We start from the raw sequence: 21,290 nt of genomic DNA on the forward strand, positions 1-21,290 counted from the left end.
CTCCCCGCTCCCTTCCACCCCCTTCCCATCCCCGAGGGACTCGACCGGCTCCCGTGCCCTCGCTGGCTCCCGAAAACAGCCAAGCCTGGAGTCCTGGGCTCCACCTTTCCCTCCCGGAGCAAGGGAGCGGGGCGGGAATCACAGCCCGGGGAGGGAGAAGTTTGGGTTGGTTTTTTTTTTAATTAGAAAACTGAGTAAAAGGTAGTTTTCGCCATGAACGCTGCCTCCCGTTCAGCTCGCGCCCGCCCGGAGGAGGCCACGGGTGCGCCGGGCCAGGACGAGGGGATCCTGAGGGGAAGAAACAGGAGAGGTTTTAGGATGAAGCTTTTTGCAACAGGTAGGGACCTATTTGGCGTGACAGCACCAGACGAGAACAGGCTAAAAGGATGTTTTGGAGACCAATGCAATTTTTCCCTGTCTATATTTTTCCCTGTATATGCTCAGATAGCCACAATCCCACCTCTCGCATGCCACGAGTCTGCGAAAATTCTTGCAAGCGGCCTGATACTCAGGGGACAAACTGGATGCACAGCAGCAGCGTTTAGCCGACAAACAAGCCCCAAAATACTCCCCTTTGTGTTGACAGACTACTCCAACCTTTGCCCTTCCCGTTCCCATCTGTGTTTGCAGACGAGGGGAACCTTTCATTGCTGTTGCTCAAACGTGCCTTCCCCGCTGCAGAATTTGCCCTCGTCTTGACCAAAGGCAGGATCTCGAGCCCACAAAGATGCTGAGGGGGGGGGTTAGGGGGCTGGTACCGGACACGGGTCCGGGGTAGGATGAGGGACGGATTCTTTCAACCAAATTCGGGTGGCCCGTGAATGCGCCTCATCACTCGAAATCTCCTAGAGGGTAGATAATAAGAGCCGTGGGCAAAGGCCAAAATTTCGGGGGGATGACCGTGGGTACCACCATCCCTCCTGGGAAAAGAGCTGGCTCCCAGCGGACACGGAGCTGGTCAGACGCCGCCGCAGCGTTAAGCACCCATTGCACCGAATGCAGGCTCCTCCCGGGGCAAAGACCTTCGCAGGCAGGCGGACCATTTAAGGAAAGTGGAAATCTGTGGAAATGTGGGATTTGAACCATAAATTGCCTTACGAGCCAGAGACGTCTTACTGCCGCGAAGCCTCGTGCAAAGCCGGGTGCAGCCAGCGGCGCGCTCTGCCGTGCAGCCGCTCGCTCGGGCCAGACGGGGCTTTGAGGCAGCTCTGCTCGTCCTCTTCTCGGTCTGAAGAAGCTACTTCTTGAATTTAAATCCCTCATAAGCTCTCCTTTTGGGGGCATCAAGGTCAAAAATACGACTTAAAGAACTTCATCAAACTCCGACGTGAATAAAAGCCCCAAAACTCACAAGAGGAGTTACAATGCAACGTATTTCTTTCCTTCTGCTGTGAGACGGCTTTGAAGATGCCCCACGGCCAACGCTCCCCCCTGAAAAGTGTCGCTTTAATGCCCTGCCCGAGGCGAAGCCTGGCAGATCCACCAGCGCCAGAGCTAGGGCACCGTGGTTCGGCTCTCCCCGGCGCGCGGGTGTAGGCAAGCCCTGCCTTCCGATGCAGCTCCTGCTGCCTCCCGTGGCTTCCTAAACCAAGCGATGGCTCGGCAGAGCCATCGCAGATGATGCGATACGGGCAAGGGTAATAACGGTCACGGAAAAGTGTATCGAAGAAAGAGACAAACGGACATCTCGTTTTATAGTCATAAACAGACACGTCACAACACACCAGTTAATTTTCCAGCTCGTACGGGGACAGAAGGGCCACAAGACCACAAGACCTTATAATGCATTAGCCAACGCGGATTAAAAACAGGGCCAGAGGGGCATGCAGGATCCTGAGCCTATGTACAAAGGTCCCGTCGCTGCCCGCGGGAGGGGGCCTCCACTGAAACCGAGTTTCCACCGCAAAGATTCGTCTTGGTGTTACAAACCCCCACGCTTGCCCAGGGACTGGGGGATGAGCCCCCCGCCACACGTCCCTCTTTAGGCTTCTCATTTTTTAATGGCAGGTGAATAAAACGAAAATCCAATGAAGGATGGGTTTGCAGCCAGGATAAACGCAAGCTTTGTTTCTTGCTCGCTCCTGGGTTATTATTCCCAGGAAAAGGTACCCCGGGCCCAGCCGGCACCTCATTTGCACAGGGACCCACCGGGGCAGGAGGACTTCCCTTGCACCGTGCCACGCTCATTAGCGATGCCTGGAGATGACGAATTTCTACACAAGGCTGAGCCTTTGCTCTGTGGCGGGCTGTGCTATTTTCTGGAGCTCTCTCCCTCTCCCCCCCCCCCCGGGGACGGCACTGACCCCGCACCGGCTCCGCACGGCAACGCACGGGTTACGAGTTAAACGCTGCCAGGGCTTTTAAACCCTTTGGAAACGCCGGGCTTCCCCTGGCAATACTGACTCGTGGTTATTGCTGCATAATACACAACCGGCCCCAAAACAGAGCGGCGGGAGGCTGCGCCCCGAGCCGGCTGCATCCCCGCACCCGCGGCTGCCCCTGTGCCCCGAGCCGGCTGCATCCCCGCATCCCTGAGCGCAGGGAAGCCGCCTCCCGGCACGGAGCGCACCCATGACACACGGGGCTCTGTCCCGACCCTGCATGCCTCGACGCCTCCGAAACGCCCGTCTTGGCGGCTCGCCCGCCCGCGGTTTTCGCCTCGGCAGAGCCAGCCGCCGTGGGCTGCGCTGGGAGCTGCCCCGCTCTTTTGCACCTCAAAAACCCAATCATTAGTCGCTGGGCGAGAAAACAGAGACGGAAAGTGGCCAAGGGACCTGATGGTCTTGTCCGTGCGTTTTTAAGGCATATTTTGCAGGAAGGTGTTGCTCCTGTGTGGCTCCGTTCGATGAGGGTGGCAGGACCGGAGCCGGCCGAGCTCCCCATCGTCCCGGCTGCAGCTCCCTGCGTGCATGGGAGAGCAGCGGAAAAGGAGGAGAGAAGAAGATTCAAGCGGGACTCGCCGACCATTTATTTGGTTTGTGCATTGGACTAACGCAGTGTTTCCTCCTTCGGATCTGCTGGCTCCAAAACAGCCTCTGGCGCTGGACGGGGACGGGGCTGTCTCGCCTGGAGGTGACACCCGAGTGGCACCAGAGGAGAAGGATGGAGAGCTGCAAGGTTCATCGAGCTCCATCTGTGGCCTGCTTTAAAAAGGCATTTATTAGCTGTAAACCTCTGTTGTGACATACAGAAAACCAGGGAGAGGAGCGGGAGATAGATCAAGTTTGAATCCTGGTGAGAGTTCTCCTTAGAAAAATGGTTAGAGGGAAACAAAAAAAAAAAAAAAAAAAAAAAAAGGCGGCCTTGAAATCAAAACTGTCCCAAAAATGAGCGTTTCTGCTAGTTAAAAGCCATTAACTAGAAGAACTTTTTGTGTGGGTTGGTTTTTTTTTTTTTTCCTTTACAAACATAGTGCATCTGCAATCATCGAGAATTATGGTCCGTCTAGAAAAGGGCCTGTGCTTGGGCTATGGAGAGGCTGCTGGTGCGGCTGAGGGCCGGAGAGCGGAGGCGTTACATGTGTGCTTCGGAGGCAGGACAGCCCGGCAGCAGCTCCCCGTTCACCACCGTCTCCGAGACCAGCATCTTGTCTTTGCCGGAATCCAGGCGCTGCTTCTTCAGCATCCTCTGATGGACCAGCGGCACGATGGAGAGCACCAAGCCGCCGACGATGGGAGGGACTCCGGCAAAATAAAAGGCTGCGTCGTAATTCTCAAAATAATCGTTGAGGTATCCTGAAAGAGAACAACAGCGGCGGTTATAGCCACCTCACTCTAATGACCGACTTGCCTCCTCCCTCGACCGAGAGCTGCAGTTTGCTTCAACCACCAGATTTGGGGAGATTTGGATGTTTAAAAGAATCTTTTTTTTCCATCGCATTCCTTGGAGTTTTTATGCCCTGGATTAAAGGATGTGCGCAGCCAACATTGCGTAGCAAGGAAGCCAAGAAGGAAAGCCTCAGCCATCCTTCCTGTTTAACCAGAACAGGGCGGCACAGTCAGACACATCCCGAACAATCCCAAACGCAAGCTGAGACGGTGTTAAACAACCAAACATTTCAGGTGGGTCTTCCTCGCACCTCGCCGGCCAGGAGGCAATAGGAAAAGCGGGCAGGGGCTGTTCCTCTGCAGATTGCCTCGATCTAGAAGCCCTGCTTTGCTTACGGATATTTTTATCTACATGGGGATGGCAGCGGAAAAATACACGCTGCCAGCTACAGACAATAACCGACCCCTTAAAAACCAATGAGGTTCTGCGCTAGTTAGTTCAGCAAGTTCTGACACAGCCAGGCATCCTTGGAGAATAACACATTGCCCTGTATCGGCACTGGAAAAATCCCTCTGAGTTTTCTCCTGCGTAGACGCTTGCCCGGGGATTACGCCCATGAAATGAGCCCCTTCACCCAGCCCTGTGCCCCGCAAGCCCGAGGCAGGGGGTCCCGCAGCAGCACCCTAACAGCGAGACGTCCGCAGCCCCCACCTTCCTTCACCAGGGCGTTGTTAAACTGAATTTTGCTGCCAGAAGCAGGAAGATCAGAGGTGCTTACACAGCTTTAGCTTAGCGGTTGCTGATGCAGACAGGCGTTCTGCTGTTCAAGGGCCAGCTTTGGCAAAGCGCTCGCTGTTAAGGACGTTGTGGTTATTACTACGCTTAAACACATACCCAAGCCTTGGGAAGACAGAGGCTTGGGTGTCTCCATCTCTACCTTTGATTCAGCAATCCAGGGGCTGAACTTACCGATCAGCAATCGGTCCCCAGATATCTAAAAGGACTTCTAGAAAACTAATATCTGCCAATTTTTAGCTCAGCTTCAAACAGAAATCAGTCAATGTGATCTTGGGTTGCTCTCACTGTTCCCCCGCTGGTTACCTTTCACCAGGCTGGAGAAAGGCCCTGAGATGCTACAGGACGGAGCGTGGAGTGATGCTACACCCGTACTTCAACCCCCAAGCGACACGATGAACCAGCGCATTCAAAACCCTATGGCTGGTCTCACACCAAAATATCACCGTGGGTGAAAGCCGCTACAGGCACCTGCTCCCTCCCAACAGCTGGGTCCAGGTCCGGCACCGCGGTGCTACCAACCTGCTATCGGCGTACCCGCAGTCATGGGCACCGCCATCAGCCCCATGAGGTACCCTATGGCCTGGGACGCCTGCATGGGCCCCACCAGCTCGAAGGCGATGGGGGCCATGATGGTGGTGAAGAAGCCATCGCAAAGGCCAAGAAAGAGGCAGATGACAATGACGCCCTCGAACCCTTGGCACTGGGGGATCATCATGCACAGGATGCCAAACAGCACGAAGGACGCAACCTGGGGAGACAAAAGCGGGCACGTCACTGGGGTGCAGGATGAGCGGGGGCAGGCAGCAGGAAGCGTCACGAAGATGACTCTGAACAGGTCAACGGCATTGCCCCCTCCTCTGGACCCAGAAATGCCATCTATCTTCCGCTCTCGTCTCAGAGAGGCCCTTAAGAATAACCTTTTAAGAAGCTTTAGGAAGGATTATCTTCTGGATTAGCTGCTAGATTTCAGCAGTTTGTTTTTCAAAAATCACAAGAAGGCGAGAGGGTGTCCAGCAGTTTGGGAAGAGTTTGATTGCGGAAGAGGACCACAGAGTTTGATTGCTGAACGGACACCGAGACCTCAGGTCAAGCGTGCAACTTCTCTGTACACCTTTCTAGAATAAATTTTCTTCCCTAACAGCAGACAAGGGTGTTAGGTAATGGGTCGGTAAAGGATTTGCCATCTGCGGTTGACAGTTGTTAAGCAGCGTGATGTAGAGGTGCTACCCCCTGACCCGCAGGGGTTAGCCAGCAGCTACGTGGCGGGTTGGACACAACGTACCTGCAGGTAAATCTTCTTCAGCCCGGGAATGCAGTCGCCAATGCGGCCTGAAACCAAGCGCCCCAGCCCTGACATGGCTCCGAGGCAAACCGGGAGGATCCAGTCCTTTTTGGTTTCTTGAAATCGCTTCTCCACGTATTTCACCTAGGATGGAGGGAAGGACATGGATCCTCAGTAAGTTGATCCCTCTCATATCCCCGAAAGGGACGAGACTTCCCGCGGAGGGCTCATGGCTTTGGGGGTGGTTGTGTGGCCCTCGTGTCCGCACCACGCTGACCTGCACACACCACCTCCGCCCACCCCAAACCCAACAGCCCCCTCCTCTCCTGCTACCGGTGCTTGTCCTTGGGAGCTGCGGGAAGCGACCGCTCTGCCCACCCTGGCGCAGAGGACGCACCGCAACATTAAAAAGCTGTCTTCTCCCACCACTATTCCTGTTTACAGGGCACGCCTGCAGCAGTTTCTTAGCTTTGAGGCTTTTGGTGGCCCTGTCCCTACTGCCCGTCTCCACCTTCCCACCTCCTCCTCGCTTGCACAGAGGAGCCCTTTCACGGAGGAGCAAAGGGACCTCCCTCCCCTTCCGGTCCCGGCCAAGGCTCTTACCAGGTTCATGTAAGGTACAAGATATCCCAGGACAGCAGTAGCGATCCCAAAGGCCCAAATCCGATAGGTCTTTCTCCGGAAAACCCTCAAGTTGAAATACTTGCGCGTCTGGGACCAGCACTGCTGCCGCATGCTCCGGCTGCCCAGCTTGTCCTGCCCATCGTGCTGAGAGTCACAAGAAGGCGGCAAGATGGGCCGATAGGTGAGGGACAGGAATATCTGGATGAGCATTAAGGCACTGAGTACTTGGAAAGTATGCGCCAGCCCAATGGCCTTCCCGACCATCTTCAGGAAGAAGGGGAGCGGCACGGAGATGAGGCAGCTGCCGCCGGCCACGACCCCGTTGGCCAAGCCAAGGCGGCGCTTGAAGTAGTGACCAAGAATGACCAGCGAGGGCTGGAAGGCGAAGGAGCTGCCGCAGCCGAAGAGGATCCCGTACGTGAAATAACGAACTTCCAGAGACCTAGTGGGGAAAAATCACATCGAGGTGGTTACGTTACGCAGAGGGAAGGAAGCCTTCTCCACCGCGGTCCTGGAAAACCTGGAGTCAAGACCCAGGTCTCACATATCGCAGGTGCTACACAGACACTCTGACCTTGAGGAGCTTATTCCCTGGCCAAAGCAAGGATTATCCTCATTTCACAGCTGGCACGTTAAATCTTCAGGAAAATGAAGTCTCGCTGGCCAGTCCTTTCTGCAAAGAGGAGAAGGCAGCAGCCAGCCCGCCCTCCTTGGGAAGCTGACCTAACTTGAATGGTTCTTAAATTACAGAAAGCAAGATCTTCTAAGGTAGGCAGGGTGGGTTATTTTTAGCTAGAAATCTTTTTTTTTTCCCCACTGGAAGGACTAATTGAAAACATTCTGCACCCAGTGTTTGGAAGCAGAAGGCACCAACCCTGCTGGTTATTAGGCACTTAGGAAGGGAACGCTGCATTTCTGCCCAGGCTCCTGGCTGGTTAATTAAGTTCTTCTTCTTTAAGCTCCTCTGGGACCTTCAATTAGACAGTTAATAGATCTCATTTGTACCTTACATTGGTGGCTGCACTTGAGGAGGGAGCGAAGCGGCTGCTCTACAGAGCGGGTGGAAAGTCCTGAGAGCCCTTGGAAGGAGCCGTTTCCCAGTTGCCAGCCCGGTTTTCCCAACAGACGCAGCTGAGAAAGGAGCCTAAAGTGAGGCGGTGCAAATAACCCCTTGTGTTTCTCTCCCGATGAAGGATTTTTTTTTTTCTTCATCCCCATGCAATACATTGGGCTGCGAAAGCCTGCCACGAAATACTGCGCGGGAGGAGAGCGCAGGGGAAACGTTGGGGCAGCTCACCGGGCAAGCCATCTGCACAAACGGGGTCTTTTCTCCAACACTCAGACCGACTCCTGTGAATACCGAGTGCTGCTCACGAAGCAAGCGAGAAGACAGCAGCCCAGATCTAACAACGGAGCTGTTTGAAGTTGAGAAAACATGTACAAGCACATAATTTCTTCCATTACGCTCTCGTCTCTTTAGCTAGCCAAGCAGAAAGCAGACCGCGCTTGCCGTACCCAACGGCTCAAAGACAAACGACTGTCACGAAAGGCAATTTCCAGCTACTCCAGAACGAAGCCACATCAGAAACCCCCTCCGCAGGAGCCAGGCGAGCAGCTGGGCTATGCAGGCTGTCTCCGACCTCCCACGCACCAGCCCTGGCCATCTCAGCTGGGTCACACCAGCTTTGGTACCGCAGCTAAGCTGACGAGTTGGATAAGTGGAGACAAAGGCCGCGGTTCCCATCTGCTCCCCATTGACGCTAAGACACCCCTGCATGAGCAGGGGCTCCTCTCGGCCATGCTTCTTAGCCAGGATTTCCCACCCAGCTGCTCTCCGGGGGGAAGGACGGCATCGTCTCCCTCAGATAACGAGGTCTCCCACGGATAACGACATCTCCTGGGACAAGGAGGTCTCCCTCCAACGGCCGCCTCTCACAGCTCACAACGGGAAGGGCCCTGGTTCAGCCCCGCTGGCAGAGGTTTGGGGGGATTTCTCTCTGCAGGAGAAACTGGGCAGAAATTGCAGAGGGGAAGGAGAGGCAGATGAAAAGGGACTCAAACCCCACCACAGAACACTTGACGGTGCAGAAGAAGAGGGCTGAGGAGGCATTAGGGGGCATATGAAGACAGCCCTGCTGAACTGGCCACCATCTCCCATTCCTCACGCTAAAACATCCCCCCTTAAAACCGAAGTCTCAACACAACTGGGATTTCTCGCTTCCGGAGGATACGTAAGATCTGCGGTGGCTCGAGCTGCTTATGGGTGCAGGAGACACCCCGGTGCAAGGCAGCAAAGCGAGGAAAACCCTCACCTCGACCCCATCCAGAAAACTTCAGCCTTCCCCAGAGCTCCGCTTTTCAGCATATTTTGTTTATTTAGTGATTTTCATCCAAAACTCCCAATATTTTGAGAGCAGGGGGCACCGAGCATGAGCTGGGTGCTGGGCTCCTGCCGTGCAGGCTGAGTGGGTTTTTGGAGCAGCTCGGTGCAGTGCTGGGAACCGCTGCTCCTCTGTTTGGACAAAGCAAACCCATTTTAGAGAAACCAGGAGATAAAGGGTCGCTTAGCCTTGCTCCAGCCCTGCCCGAGCCCCCCAGCCCCAGCCTGCGTCCCCCTTTACAGCAGCAGCTCCCCAACAGCAGCTCCCTTTGCGCGGGTGCCTATGGCCCAGCCGGCACCGGGGGGGTCATCTCCAGCTGTGGCTGGGGGAGCTGGCAAGGGGGACAAAATAAAAACTTCTCCATTGTTCTGGGTGAGCAGGAGCCGCTAGCTCCGAATTTTGGGACCGGCCTTCGCCGTCCAGATGGAGAGCCGCCAAATCCTGCAGCCCCGCTGCTCTTCCTCCAGCTCCGGCTCGGCTGTGCAGAAGGCAGCTTCCCTGGCCACGGTCCAGCTGCAAAGGGGCTCCTTCCTCCCTTAAAAGGCAGCCAAAGGAATGTGAACCAAGAGCGAGAAGGCAGGAAACGGGGATTTCAGCTCTGGAGCTCTCCTGGAAATAATATTCTTCTCTGCCTGTACTGTTTGATTTTTTTTTTTTTTTTTTTTTTTTTTTTGGAAGCCCAACACAACAAGCCACTGGCAGCGATGTGGTCCCAAGAGCTCTTTTTCTTTGCACGAACATTTTACAATGCGGGGGGGAAGTCCAAGCTTCGTTGATTAGAAAGAAAGCAAGATTACATGGGAAGCGCCTGCGATCTGTACTGCCAGGAGCCCGGGCATACCTTCCTTCAGGACCAGCTGCGCTTTCTCCGATTACTATTATGTTTTGAAATACAAAGGGGTGGCATCTGCGGAGGAAGTCGCGGAGGGTGGTTCCTTCCACACCGCTGCCCGCGTTGCTGACCGAGACGGTTCCAGCGTCCCAAATCCCCTGGCTGCACTCGGCCCCAGCCCCCGGGGCTTTGCCAGGAGGCTCAGAAGCTGCCTCCCCCCTCCCAGCGTGATGGGGTCTCCGCAGCCGGGGACTCGAGGACCCATCGCACGGCACGTATCCACAGGGAACCGGGGCTGGGGCGAGCACGAGGGTCCCACTGACCAGGGCAGAAGGGAGCTGGTGTCCCTCTGCCCTGCGCGGGCAGGGTGGGCAGGGAGGAGGCAAGCGCGGCGCAGGCAAGTCACCCTCCGGGAAACGAGTGTGTATTTGCTTTAAAAAAAACCCAACCCCTTCTTAAAGCATTTTAATTAAAACAATATTGATTTTAACTGAAATCCAACCCACAGCAATGTTTTTACTCCGAAAAACTGGGGCAAATGATGCTTCGGAAGGTGTCTCCACGGTGCCTTTGAGACTCCGTTCAACAAGTGCCGCATAAAGGACCCCAGAGGTGACCTCTTTTTGCTCCCACAAAGATGCAAATGTCTCGGGTTGGAAAGATTCTCACATCAAATCGGTTATACCATCCAAATGCACATCGGCAAGCGCCTGCCAGCAGAAATTCATGGCACGGGATCAGCCGTGGAAAACGAGGAGCGGCAATCGCCCTGCGCTGCCGCAAATGCCCGAGCCAGCACGGGAACAGCACAGACTGCTCCAAACCCCATCTGCGTCCCCTTCCCTGTCTGCCCTGCGTGGAAACTCCCTCTTGCCAGGTATAACCCATCAAATATTATTTTAAGCATTAATTTACTTTCAGTACCAAATGTGAAACCGGTGGCAAAGGAGAACAGTTTTGTCTACGAGCGTCTCTTTGGAGCCGCCCGCAAGAGGCGCGCCAACTTCTCGCTGCCTGTTTTAAAGATCAAATGAAGGACCTGAGGGCTGAAATCCCATAAAATAAAGGCCCTTGCTCCGGTAAAATTCACTCTCTTGTTATATGAGGACAAAAGAGCAACTTGGTGCAATTTGGAGAGAAACAGGCTGTGCGCACGCGGGCTGCGGCGGGCTGTAGGGATGCCAGGAGACCTCTCATCTGGATGGAAACCACCTGCTTTGCCCCAAAAGGCAGCAGCAATGTGTAGGCGGGGGGGGTTGGAGGGAACAGTGAGGAAGAGGAGCTCGCCGAAAAGCTGGATGGCCCCTCTGCAGCCTTACTTGGTGAAGGAGCTGGAGAGGAGTCCGATGAAGGCGATGGCAGCTCCCGAGGCTGCCGTGGTCCTGCAGCCGATCCGGTCGGTGAAGATGCTGACGATGGGGGAGCAGAAAAAAATCATGCCCATGGCCAAGGAGCCGACCCATGCTAGGGAGAGAGAGAAGAAAGGCAACGGTCAGGGTGGGACATCAAACAGATGCCAGGAGGAGAACAACCAGGGACCGACTCCAGCTTTGAAGGTGGTGTCGGCAGAGAGGCAGCCCCATCACACCGTTAATTAACAGTGCAGCTCATAAATAACCCGGTTACCGCCCGTGCTGCCCGCCGGCTTCACGGCCGGGGCGCAATCTGCGGTGTCTCACTGTTTGCCCGCGCGACGGAGGCACGGCCAGGTTTTCCTTCTATTCCCCTCCGCTGGGTTCATACGTGTCCTCGGGGAGGCACTGAGCTTTCAATGCTTCTTTCTAATGGCCCTTGCTGTGCGTGTAATGACGCCTCCACTGATGCCACTTCCACGGCGGACATCTCCACGGCCGAAAGCCCCCCCGAGCTCCTCCGAGCCCTCTGCTCCCTGGCTTTGGCTACGAAGAGTTTCGTATCTGGAGTTACAGCTCTGCCTTTCCAGGTGCCACACTCATCCGCCACCGCTCCCCGCTCCCCAGAGCCGGGACTGCCCCACCTCCCCCTCGCCCCACGTTCAGCGGGGATTGCTCGGGGCTGTCGGGAGACACGCAGGTTAGATTACATCCCTGGCCCTGCCAGGCGATGCCCAGCCGGGACCGTGATCTCATGTCTCCTTCCGACCCCCCTCTGGAGAAAACCACTGTCTGGTTGGCTGTCTTTTTTCAGCAACTTTTATTATGCGCAGGTTACTTCAGCCCATCGTCTTCTCCCTGCCCTCCACCTTCTCTCTTTAATGGTTTCTGTGGCTATTTTGGGGAGGAAAGGCAGGCTTTCAAGAAAAGCAATGTGGTAAGGAAAAAAAATCTCAGTCTACCAGCTCTGAGGAGAAGCAAGAGGTCCCCTCAGCGGGGCTCAGGACAGGGCAGGACGGACGGACGGACGGACAAGGGGCCCCCAGCCCTACCCAGCACCCAAGCTGGGGACCTCCTGGAGCATCTCCCAGCTTCAGGTGCTGGCCCTGGGCTGCCGAGCGTGATCTGCCCCGCGCAGCCCCCGGGACACGTGCTCCTTGCTTTCCTTATTCTTTTTTTGGGGGTTGGGTTTTTTTGCGCCCAAACCGAGCGCCCTGCAAACCCTTTTAGCACAGCCCCGCACAGTAACAACCCGTCCTTCAAGAGCCGTGAGGTTTTCAGAAAATAGCCAGGTCCCTATTAAAAGCAAATCCCAGCTATATAACAGCCTCTCCAACCTCCGCCTTCCAAAAAGGACCACACAAAGAAGCCCTCGCTAGCCTGGGAAGAACTGAGCCTTCCAAATTAATTATAAGTTCACAAGGACTCAATTTACTCCAAAGTCTTCCTTAACAAACGCAGAGCGGAGCAGTAAAAAGAAAAGCGAGGGCTGCGCGGGAACCTCGTGGGACTGGCCGGGCTCTCGTCTCGACACCAGGCGAAATGCAAGAGGGCGAGGGAGAGGACCCCCCCCTCTCCAGCTGATTTTCTGGGTTGTAAACACAAGGCACAGTGTAATGAAAGTCCTTCTAATAGGATTAGGTGGCATGGCTCCAAGGAGCCGTCCAAAACAACTCCAAGAGGGGGTGAGGGGTGGGAGCAAAGCCAAGATGGGAAAGGCTCGTTAAATTGGATAATATACTTCCAGAAATGTTCCTTCTACTCCAGCCAAGGCAGTAAAACGTTAGATGGCCCCGTCATGTTTGAAGTTTGTTATTTTTGGAAATTACTTTAAGAAACGCGGAAATCAAAGCATAAAGCAAAGTATTAAATTTAAAGGGCCAGATTCTGATCTTAATAACCCGGAGATTTACATGCAAATAAGCAATATCAATCTCTGGGCCCAAAAATGCACACTCACCTGCGGAGATCAAAGCAAACCCGGGGCGAGAGGCTCAGCAACGGGCGCTTAAAAGCTCCTCCAGCTTTGGGTTTGTAAAAAGGAGATATCACTCAATTAAAATTGGTAAACACAAAAAAAAAAAAGAGTCTCGTGGCAAATTGCTCTACCTTAGAGAAAGGGCTTACCACAAGCAATGAATAAAAATAGGCTTGGGGAAGAACATCAAGTTAAAATTAGTAAGAACAATAGCCTCACTTCCAGAGCGGGGTTTTGTCTTCCCAGCGCTTCCCAGCGAAGCCCCAGGAAGCCTGGGCGAGCTCCAGCGCTGGAAGGAAACCTCGGCAAAATCTGGGGGCAGGAGAAAGCTGCCTCGGCCCCGGCTCTGGTCCCGGCGTGATTCACACCGAAACAGCTCCCGGAGAGCAGGTTGCACAATTTTCCCCCCTGTTTTAGCCCCAGCGCGATGACGGTGATCTCCTTTCACCTGCGTCAGGGCAAGGCTGGAGGAAAGCCGTGGCAGAAAACCATGGGTTGGGGAAAAAAATCGGGGTTCGGGTGAAGCGTAGCCCCAAACCTGCCCTCCAGACGCGGAGCTGGGGTCCCTGGATCCGCTCCAGGGGACGAAGGGTTTATTTTTGGCAATCTGTGTAACGTGGTATTGCAATTTCTCCTGGACTTTCCCGGACACGAAGGGCAGAGGCAGCCATTCCTCTGGTGGAAACCAGATGGGGCTTAATCAGCCTGAGTCAGGGTTTCCCTTCGGCAGCTCCTCAGATGCTGGAGAAGTTACGACTTGATTTAAAGCCCCCAGGGAAAAAAAAAAAAAGGGAATCTTTGCTTCTGATTTCCACGGGGTTTGGATGAGATGGTTAATTCCTAGCCCAGCCACACCTCGCAACCCTCTGTGGCTGATAATCTGGGTGAGATATTGAAACACACAAAGACAAGCCGCCACAAGAGGCACGAAGCCTTATCAGCCACGCAGCGCGATCGAGCAGATCCTGAAAGAAACGATGGACTGAATCCAGGTGAGGACGGAGCTGGAAGGAGCTCAAGAGCTGGGCAGAATTTGGACAGGAGTCGGGTTAAGACTTGATCAAGTCTTGAGGTGCCATAAGTCCAACCACCTCCTGGAAGTGCCAGCTGAAGGAGCTGGTTTCGGAGCTGCCATGGTGGGACCCGGCTGGTGACGGCCGAGCAACCCCTTCTCCAAGGGATGCCTTTACAGAAACACCAAAGTCTTCAGAAACCGCTTTTTTAGTTACAAAAAGGCCTATGAAGCACTCTCCTTTTGCGAAGATGACTTCTGGTTTGGGGGCTGGCAGTATCAGAGGTGGCTCAACGCGTGCTGTCCCTCCCCGACAGCCACCTCTCCGCTGGCCCTGCTTGGCACTGCAAGCTACCCCGAGACCAGCCACGTCCGTGCCACCCTGCTCCCACCCGCAGCCGCTCCTGAAGGCAACAAAACAGCAGCTGGGAAACCGTGACCCCCCGGGTGCACGCACCCGCTCCCCGCTGCTTGCGGCGGCAGGGACGGCAGCAGGATGGGGGACGGCAGCAGCCCGAGCTGCCACCCAAGCCCAGGCCACCTGCAGCCCCAGATTCCTCCAGAGCTGATGGGACCTTCCTGGTAGTCCTGAGGATGCTTTGGGGTATGGTAAGAGCCCAGCAGAAGAGCAAAAGAGCCCAGTTTTGCTGGAGCAGAAAGGCTGACCAAGGAGAGCATCCCACCAGCAGCTCTCCTACAGCGTGATTGCACAGGGGGTAAAGCTCCCCATATTGCTCCTTCCCACCTTGACCTAACAAAGACAGCCAAACTGTTGGCCCGTGGCATGCCCAAAGCAATGTGGCCTTCAACACGGGCAGGGGAAGACAGCGGCTGAAGATCTCCAAGGGGAACAGTGATGCAGCGGTGTAGGAGATGGGGGTAACGTGGCCAGGCTGAGCCCTCCTCCCCAGCACCCTTCACTCTGGGGAGTTCGCACCGTTCACCGTTCACTCAAGACGGAGTCAAAACCGGGGAGGTGACCCATTTGCCCACCAGCCCTGCACCACCAAGCTGTGCCCATGATGGAGGAGCTCTGGGACCAGGTGTGCCTCGGCCACCACGTCCTCCTGGCAGCGGGTGACACCACTGCTGGGGACCCTGTGGCAGAGGAGGGCTGGCACGTGGGGGTCAGGACCGGCGATGGGGCTGGCAATGCCGAGGGGCCGGGGAGGGCTGCGAGCACCACGTCTGCGTGTTCATGGCAGCAAGAGGTGGGCAGGGACCCCGGGGTCGGTCCAGGCGGGTCCCACGCCCCAGACACCAGATCAGCTTTCTTTCCAGCAAGGCCATCCCGAAAAGATGAAAAAGCTCCTTCCTTGCCGGTATTTTCCTGAGCAGAAAAAGGCTTCTGAGCACCACGGAGCAGAGCAAGGTGTGCGCGGGAAGGTGAGAAACAACAGGGGAAAATGTCACCGCTCTGAGACGCGGATCCAAACCCCCCCCCCGCCCCCGGTATTTAGCTCATTGTTCCAAAAAACATCATTAAAAAATTGTACTGCATGGTATTTGTGGCCGAGCCTATTTGTTCCTTTAAAAATGAATCTCCAGGGAGACAGAAGGAAGGGACGTCGCTCTCAGCCGTGCTTCCCCGCTGACCCGAATACCCCAGGCTGGAGGGATCAAGGACCAGGAGGTGACCTCAGATCCGTCACCGGAGGAAGTGTCTTCCCTCGCTTCCCGCAGCTTCTCCCGCTCGCGCCGCACGGCCGGGACAGGGCGGCCGCTGGAGGGGACGGGGACGGGGACGTGCTGCAGAGGGTCACCTTCCCCAGGCACTTGGCATTTCTTGGAGGAGGGATGGGGCAGCCAAGGGTAATTCGCCTCCATCTCCCCGCCTGTACCGCTCCTCCAAGAAATAAGTAATTTCTTGACTTGTGCTTTCTGGGGACAGGGAAGCTCTGCTGGCATGAGAAACCTCATCGCACATCCTCAAAGCCCTTCCCAGCCCTACCTGGCTTCCTTTTCGGGTGGCCTGCGAGCCCAAGCAACCTGGTGGCCCTGCCCACACAGACACTGTGGGGAAGCGGACGGCTGTAACCCCCCCTCCGTGGAGCTAATGCGTGCCGCCCGGAGCACATCTGCAGTGAAAATGAAGCAGCTGTTTTATCTTGCGCCCTTAAAAAGCCATTTGCGTCATCCTCTCGCTCACTCAAAGTGAAGCCTGAAGCGCTCCCAATGGCTCGGCCCCATGTGCTCAACACCCCCCGCGGAGGGAGCACATCCCGGGGAGGGTCGGTCAAGGCTTAAATAAAGGCAGACGCAAAGTCACATCTGAGGAGGCCACCGCGATGCACAGCAGGAAGGGAAACTAAGCTAAAGAGCAGCAAACCGAAGCTGAGGAGCAGCAAACCAAAGCTGAGGAGCAGCAAACCGAAGCTGAGGAGCAGCAAACCGAAGCTGAGGAGCAGCCGGGCTCCTCTGGACGGGAGGTGGGGGTGCGGTGGCAGCCACCGTGCATCACATGCAGCTAAAAGCCAGATAAACTCATTAATTGTATAGCAAGCCCTGCTTGGTACCATACCCTAAAGCTTCAGAACAAAGTCCTCCTTTATCAGGTTTGGCTGACTTCTCCCCCCCCCCTCCTTCTTTCGAAAACAATTCCAAACCAGCCTGAAAATTGGAATAAATGGAATTACTCAGAGGAATTATTCAAGGCCAGGTCTGAATAAAGACCCTTTCAGTGTACCATTCGTGGCGGTATTAGGACAGAGTAAGGAACAATGTGAATGTCGTAGGAGAAGTGGCAGCTACCGTCATCGCGGCACGGTCCCATGACCATGGATAACACAACAGCTTCTCAAAGACCACACCCAGCAAGCGTCCATCCAGTCTTTGCCATAGGAGACTTCTAAAGAATCCATTTTTAACTGCTTTAGGAGCACAGGGCACCGGAGCAGAGCAGGCTGGGAAGGTACTTTGCTTCAAAAAAACCACCGCATCTCTCCTGATCGGGCCTCTCTGCCTTCCCTCGCTCTCAAGGACGCAGGGGACATTTAAGAGACGATGACCGGGCCACCTCCTGTAACCACTAAGTGACAAATATCAGCTTACGTGAGAGAAAAGTCCCAATATTAGCTACCCTGTGGCCACGTTAAGTAGAGATGGGGACGAATCTGTGGTTTTGCTTGGCAAGCGGCAGGCGCGGAGTGTTTGCCTGAGGTTCGTGCGCTGAACATCTTGGAGAAACTCAGCCCCAGCCACATTTTGCATCGTTTCATTCCAAAACCATAAAATTCGACCCCGGTTAGAGCAAAATGGCGTTCGAGCTCGTGTCTGAGCTGCATCACGTCCTCCCCGTCCACAGCCCGGCTCCCGTTCGGCCTCGGCGGCTCCAGAGCCAGTCTAGAAATGCAAATTCTTGTGAAATCCATCCAAAAGCAACAAGGCAGCACGTGCTTTGCAGCTGAAACCCCCCACGTGCCCAGGCTGGATTTTTCTCCCCAGCACTCCCCTCGGCAGGCCAGGAAGGTTTTTCTTCTCCACGTCGTCTTCTGGCTGACAATTTTTGAGCGATGATTCACCTACCACACGCTAAAGTTACCCAACAAACAGGAGCTACGGTCGCAACAACTTCACCTCAACACGGGCTCCCATCCACCATGCCCCATCCAGACGTCCCTCCGTGACCCACACCCTCGAGGAGGCTGGAGATCTTGTTACTCCGATCTCTCCTGATGTTGGGTGACTCCAAGTTGGACCAAGTTCGCCCAGGTCCCATCTCCCCCGGTGAGATCCCAGGGCTGCCCGCGTGGAGGGCAGCTCTTGGGGTTCAACCACTCTTGGGCAAAACCAGTGCCCTAACGCAGCTCCGGCCCGAATGAACTGGCAGAGCCTCTTTCGTACTGGGGGGGGAACAAAAAAAGTACGTCCCGGGGGTGAGCATCCCCTCCTTCAACTGCCCCGCAAACACCTTACCAGCCCCTGGCTGCATTTTAAAGCAGCAATTTTATGAAAAACAGAAAAGTTCCATTTTAATTGGTGAAAATTCCCTCCTCCCGCCCGCAGAGCGCCAATCTGTAATTAGCCTTTCATGTAAAACGATGTTTATTCCTGACGGAGTTTATCTTGGCACAAACAGGCGCTCTGAAATGTGCACACATTTGAAGACTCAAACCCTGCATTTAATTCTCTATCTGCTTGTTAATCCTCATTGTTCCCAAGCCCCTTTTCAAAACACACCCACGGGGAGAAGAAAGTATTTTTTTATATATATATACATAAAAAAAAAAACCCCTTCCAACGTCAGGAACAGCAGCAACGAGCGCAGCACTGCAGGCACCGGCCCGGGGTCCAGCTGCCCCCGCAGCTCCCGGCGCTCACCCAAACACACGGTGCCAAACCCGGGAGGCTTTCCACCCGATTTTTTCCATCTTTCCTTTTTTTGTAATATAATTTTTCTCCCCAGCTGTGATGCCCCTCGGATGTCCCCCTGCAATGCAGGCACTCGCCTGAAGGACAGGAGCCCCTGTATCTATTTGGCAGCTCTGCAATGGGAGAGCACGGAGGGGAGACCCGCCACTAGCCCCCAGCCCCTTTTGGGAGAACTAACTCTCAGCGAGGCAAGCAGATGGGGGCCGGACCCCAAATTTCATGATCCCTGGGCTTAATTTGGAGCAATTTGGGATTTACACGCTCCTGGCACGCAGCGGCCACATCTCCTCGCGTAGCAGCTCGGGGCTGGACCAGCAGCCCCCACGGATGTCTCAGCTGGGACGGGGTGACCGGAGCAGACCAGGTCCTTCCCCCGTCCGGCCCCAAGTGCAGACGGCAGCGCGGGGCCCATCGGGGCAAGTGGGGAGAGCGGGGGGCTCCTGAGTGGCCACCAGTGGCTGCCCCAGATTGCCCCGCTGTGGGTGACCACACTGCTTCCACAGGGCAATGGACACGGCATCTGCCTCGTAAAACGACACGGAGAGTAAAGGGTCAGGGCCAGGGTTTGGGTCAGGGTCAGGGTCAGGGTCAGGGTTAGGGTTAGGATTTGGGTCAGGGTCAGGGTTAGGGCCAGGGTTAGGGTTTGGGTTTGGGTCAGGGTCAAGATTAGGGTCAGGGTCAGGGTTAGGGTCAGGGTTAGGGTTAGGATTTGGGTTTGGGTTAGGGTCAGGGTTAGGGTTAGGATTTGGGTTAGGGTCAGGGTTAGGGCCAGGGTTAGGGTTAGGATTTGGGTTAGGGTCAGGGTCAGGGCCAGGGTTAGGGTTTGGATTAGGGTCAGGGTCAGGATTAGGGTTTGGGCTAGAGTCAGGTTCAGGATTAAGATTTGAGTTAGGGTCAGTGTTAGGGCCAGGGTTAGGGTTAGGGTCAGGGTCAGGGCCAGGGTTTGGGTTAGGATTTGGGTCAGGGTCAGGATTAGGGTCAGGGTCAGGGCCAGGGTTTGGGTTAGGGTCAGGGTCAGGGCCAGGGTTAGGGTTTGGATTAGGGTCAGGGTCAGGATTAGGGTTTGGGCTAGAGTCAGGTTCAGGATTAAGATTTGAGTTAGGGTCAGTGTTAGGGCCAGGGTTAGGGTTAGGGTCAGGGTCAAGGTCAAGGTCAAGGTCAAGATTAGGGTCAGGGTCAGGGCCAGGGTTTGGGTTAGGGTCAGGGTTCTGGTCAGGGTGAGGGTTAGGGTCAGGGTTAGGGCCAGGGTTAGGGTTTGGGTTAGGCTCAGGGTTAGGGTTAGGGTTAGGATTTGGGTTAGGACCAGGGTCAGGGTTAGGGTTTGGGTTAGGGTCAGGGTCAGGGTTAGGGGTCCAGCTCTCCCCCAGCCCAACGCACCCTGGCAGGTTGGGGTTTCGTCCGGGCCCCGTGCGCTGGCTCCTCACCCTGTGTTTTTGGGGAAACGGTTCCCATTGCCGGAGCCAGGCAGATCCCGGAGCCGACAGCAATGATTAACTCCGGCGGGATGCTGTGGGTCAGCCGTGGCCCCGGACGCCGGCTGCTGCACGTCCGAAACTGTAAGCCTTTGGAAAAGCCGTGACCTGACCAAACTTCACTGGGCTTTGACTATGATTAACCTCCTCCAGTGGCTTGTACAAGCGCACGGAGTGCTTGCTTGGGAACAGCTCAGCACTCACGCCCTGCCACGGCCATCCTCCCGTCCCTGGCAGGACGCTGGTGACACCCTTCCTCCTTCCCCAGCCCCAAAACGTGTCGTCTCTTCCGAACCCCCACCGTGGCCGCTTCTCGTAACTGGCAGGCTTGTACTGGTAACCAGTTCCTGCAGCACACAGACAACTGGGAGGACAGTGCAGCTGGGGGACGGGCGTGAAGGAGCTTCAGGAATTCGCCCCACCGCTTTATCTCCCTTTGGAGACCACCGGCACCAAGAGACCGCTCCGCAAGAGGTGATCGTCCATCCAAGGCAAAACCACCACGTTCGCAAACAGGGCAGGGAGGACGCGAGGGGGTGGGCACCTGCGAGGGCACGAGCCGCGTGAGGGGCAGCCCGTCCCAGCCCGGCACCGGCACCGGCACCAGGACAGGGCCAGCAGAGCTGGGCATACGCCTGGCCAGCGCCGGCCACCGCTTCCCAGCCTGGGACCCGGATGAGCGCTGCCACTTTTCGGAGGACACCCGAAACCCCAAAAGGGCAGGAAGGTGACTCCGGGGGCACCTCACCCCCTGCCCCACGCTCACCTGCACCCCAGCACCCTGCCAGCCTTCCCACGCGTGTGACCGGTACGGCATTTCCCCGGCTCGGAGCAGCTCGGCTGGCTTTGTCATACGCTGCCGGGACGCAGAGGTCGTGGCTCCCGGCCAACGCACATCGGAGCAGACGGCAAAGCGGTGCCGCAGCTCACGGGCCGGGCCGAGGGGGCAATGCCGACAGGGCCCTCTACATCGCGGTCAGCAGTTCACCTCCCGGCCAGGCACAGCGTCCATGCGCGTCCCTACGGGTGCCTACGCCCGGCGCAAACCCGCCACCGCAGCTGGCATCGCGTCTCCGTCTACGTGGCTACGTTATACCCGAGGCACGGCTACAGGACCCCAAAAACCCCCGATGCTGCTCTGGGGTGAAAGCTTCCCAACCCCTTGATGCCTTGGGGAGAAGACAGGAGGGCTCCCAGCCCCCAGCGGGAGGCGGGTTGGGTACCCCTCCCGAAACGCGGCCGGTGGCCCAAGACTGCTCCATCCCTTGCGAAATCACGGGCACCTCCTCTCCCCCCACCGCGCCAGCAAACCCTGCCTGGGCTGCGTTTGGGAACCCTCCGCCTTCTGCGGGGAGGCCGGGGTGAGAAAGGATGCTTTTTTCCGAGCTGGAAGAGACAGAAAAGTTTCCCTCTTTGCCAA

At 56.0% G+C, this 21,290-nt stretch overlaps 1 protein-coding gene across 2 annotated transcripts in view; it reads right to left on the bottom strand.

Moving 5' to 3' along the window:
- Positions 1-2,505: 2,505 nt before the first annotated feature.
- The window catches only part of SLC16A2 (solute carrier family 16 member 2), a 35,741-nt gene continuing 16,956 nt past the window's right edge, over positions 2,506-21,290 (bottom strand). For both annotated transcript variants that reach the window (XM_075512859.1, XM_075512858.1), the window contains 5 exons: positions 11,005-11,149; positions 6,452-6,914; positions 5,849-5,992; positions 5,086-5,314; positions 2,506-3,734 (listed from right to left, as the gene is read on the bottom strand). In XM_075512859.1, coding sequence (XP_075368974.1) covers positions 3,514-3,734; positions 5,086-5,314; positions 5,849-5,992; positions 6,452-6,914; positions 11,005-11,149 — 1,202 coding nt within the window. In that variant the 3' untranslated portion in view covers positions 2,506-3,513. The remainder of the gene's footprint in view (positions 3,735-5,085; positions 5,315-5,848; positions 5,993-6,451; positions 6,915-11,004; positions 11,150-21,290) is intronic.

The sequence above is a fragment of the Mycteria americana genome, chromosome 10 (genome assembly GCF_035582795.1).
Source record: "Mycteria americana isolate JAX WOST 10 ecotype Jacksonville Zoo and Gardens chromosome 10, USCA_MyAme_1.0, whole genome shotgun sequence".
Lineage (NCBI taxonomy): Eukaryota > Metazoa > Chordata > Aves > Ciconiiformes > Ciconiidae > Mycteria > Mycteria americana.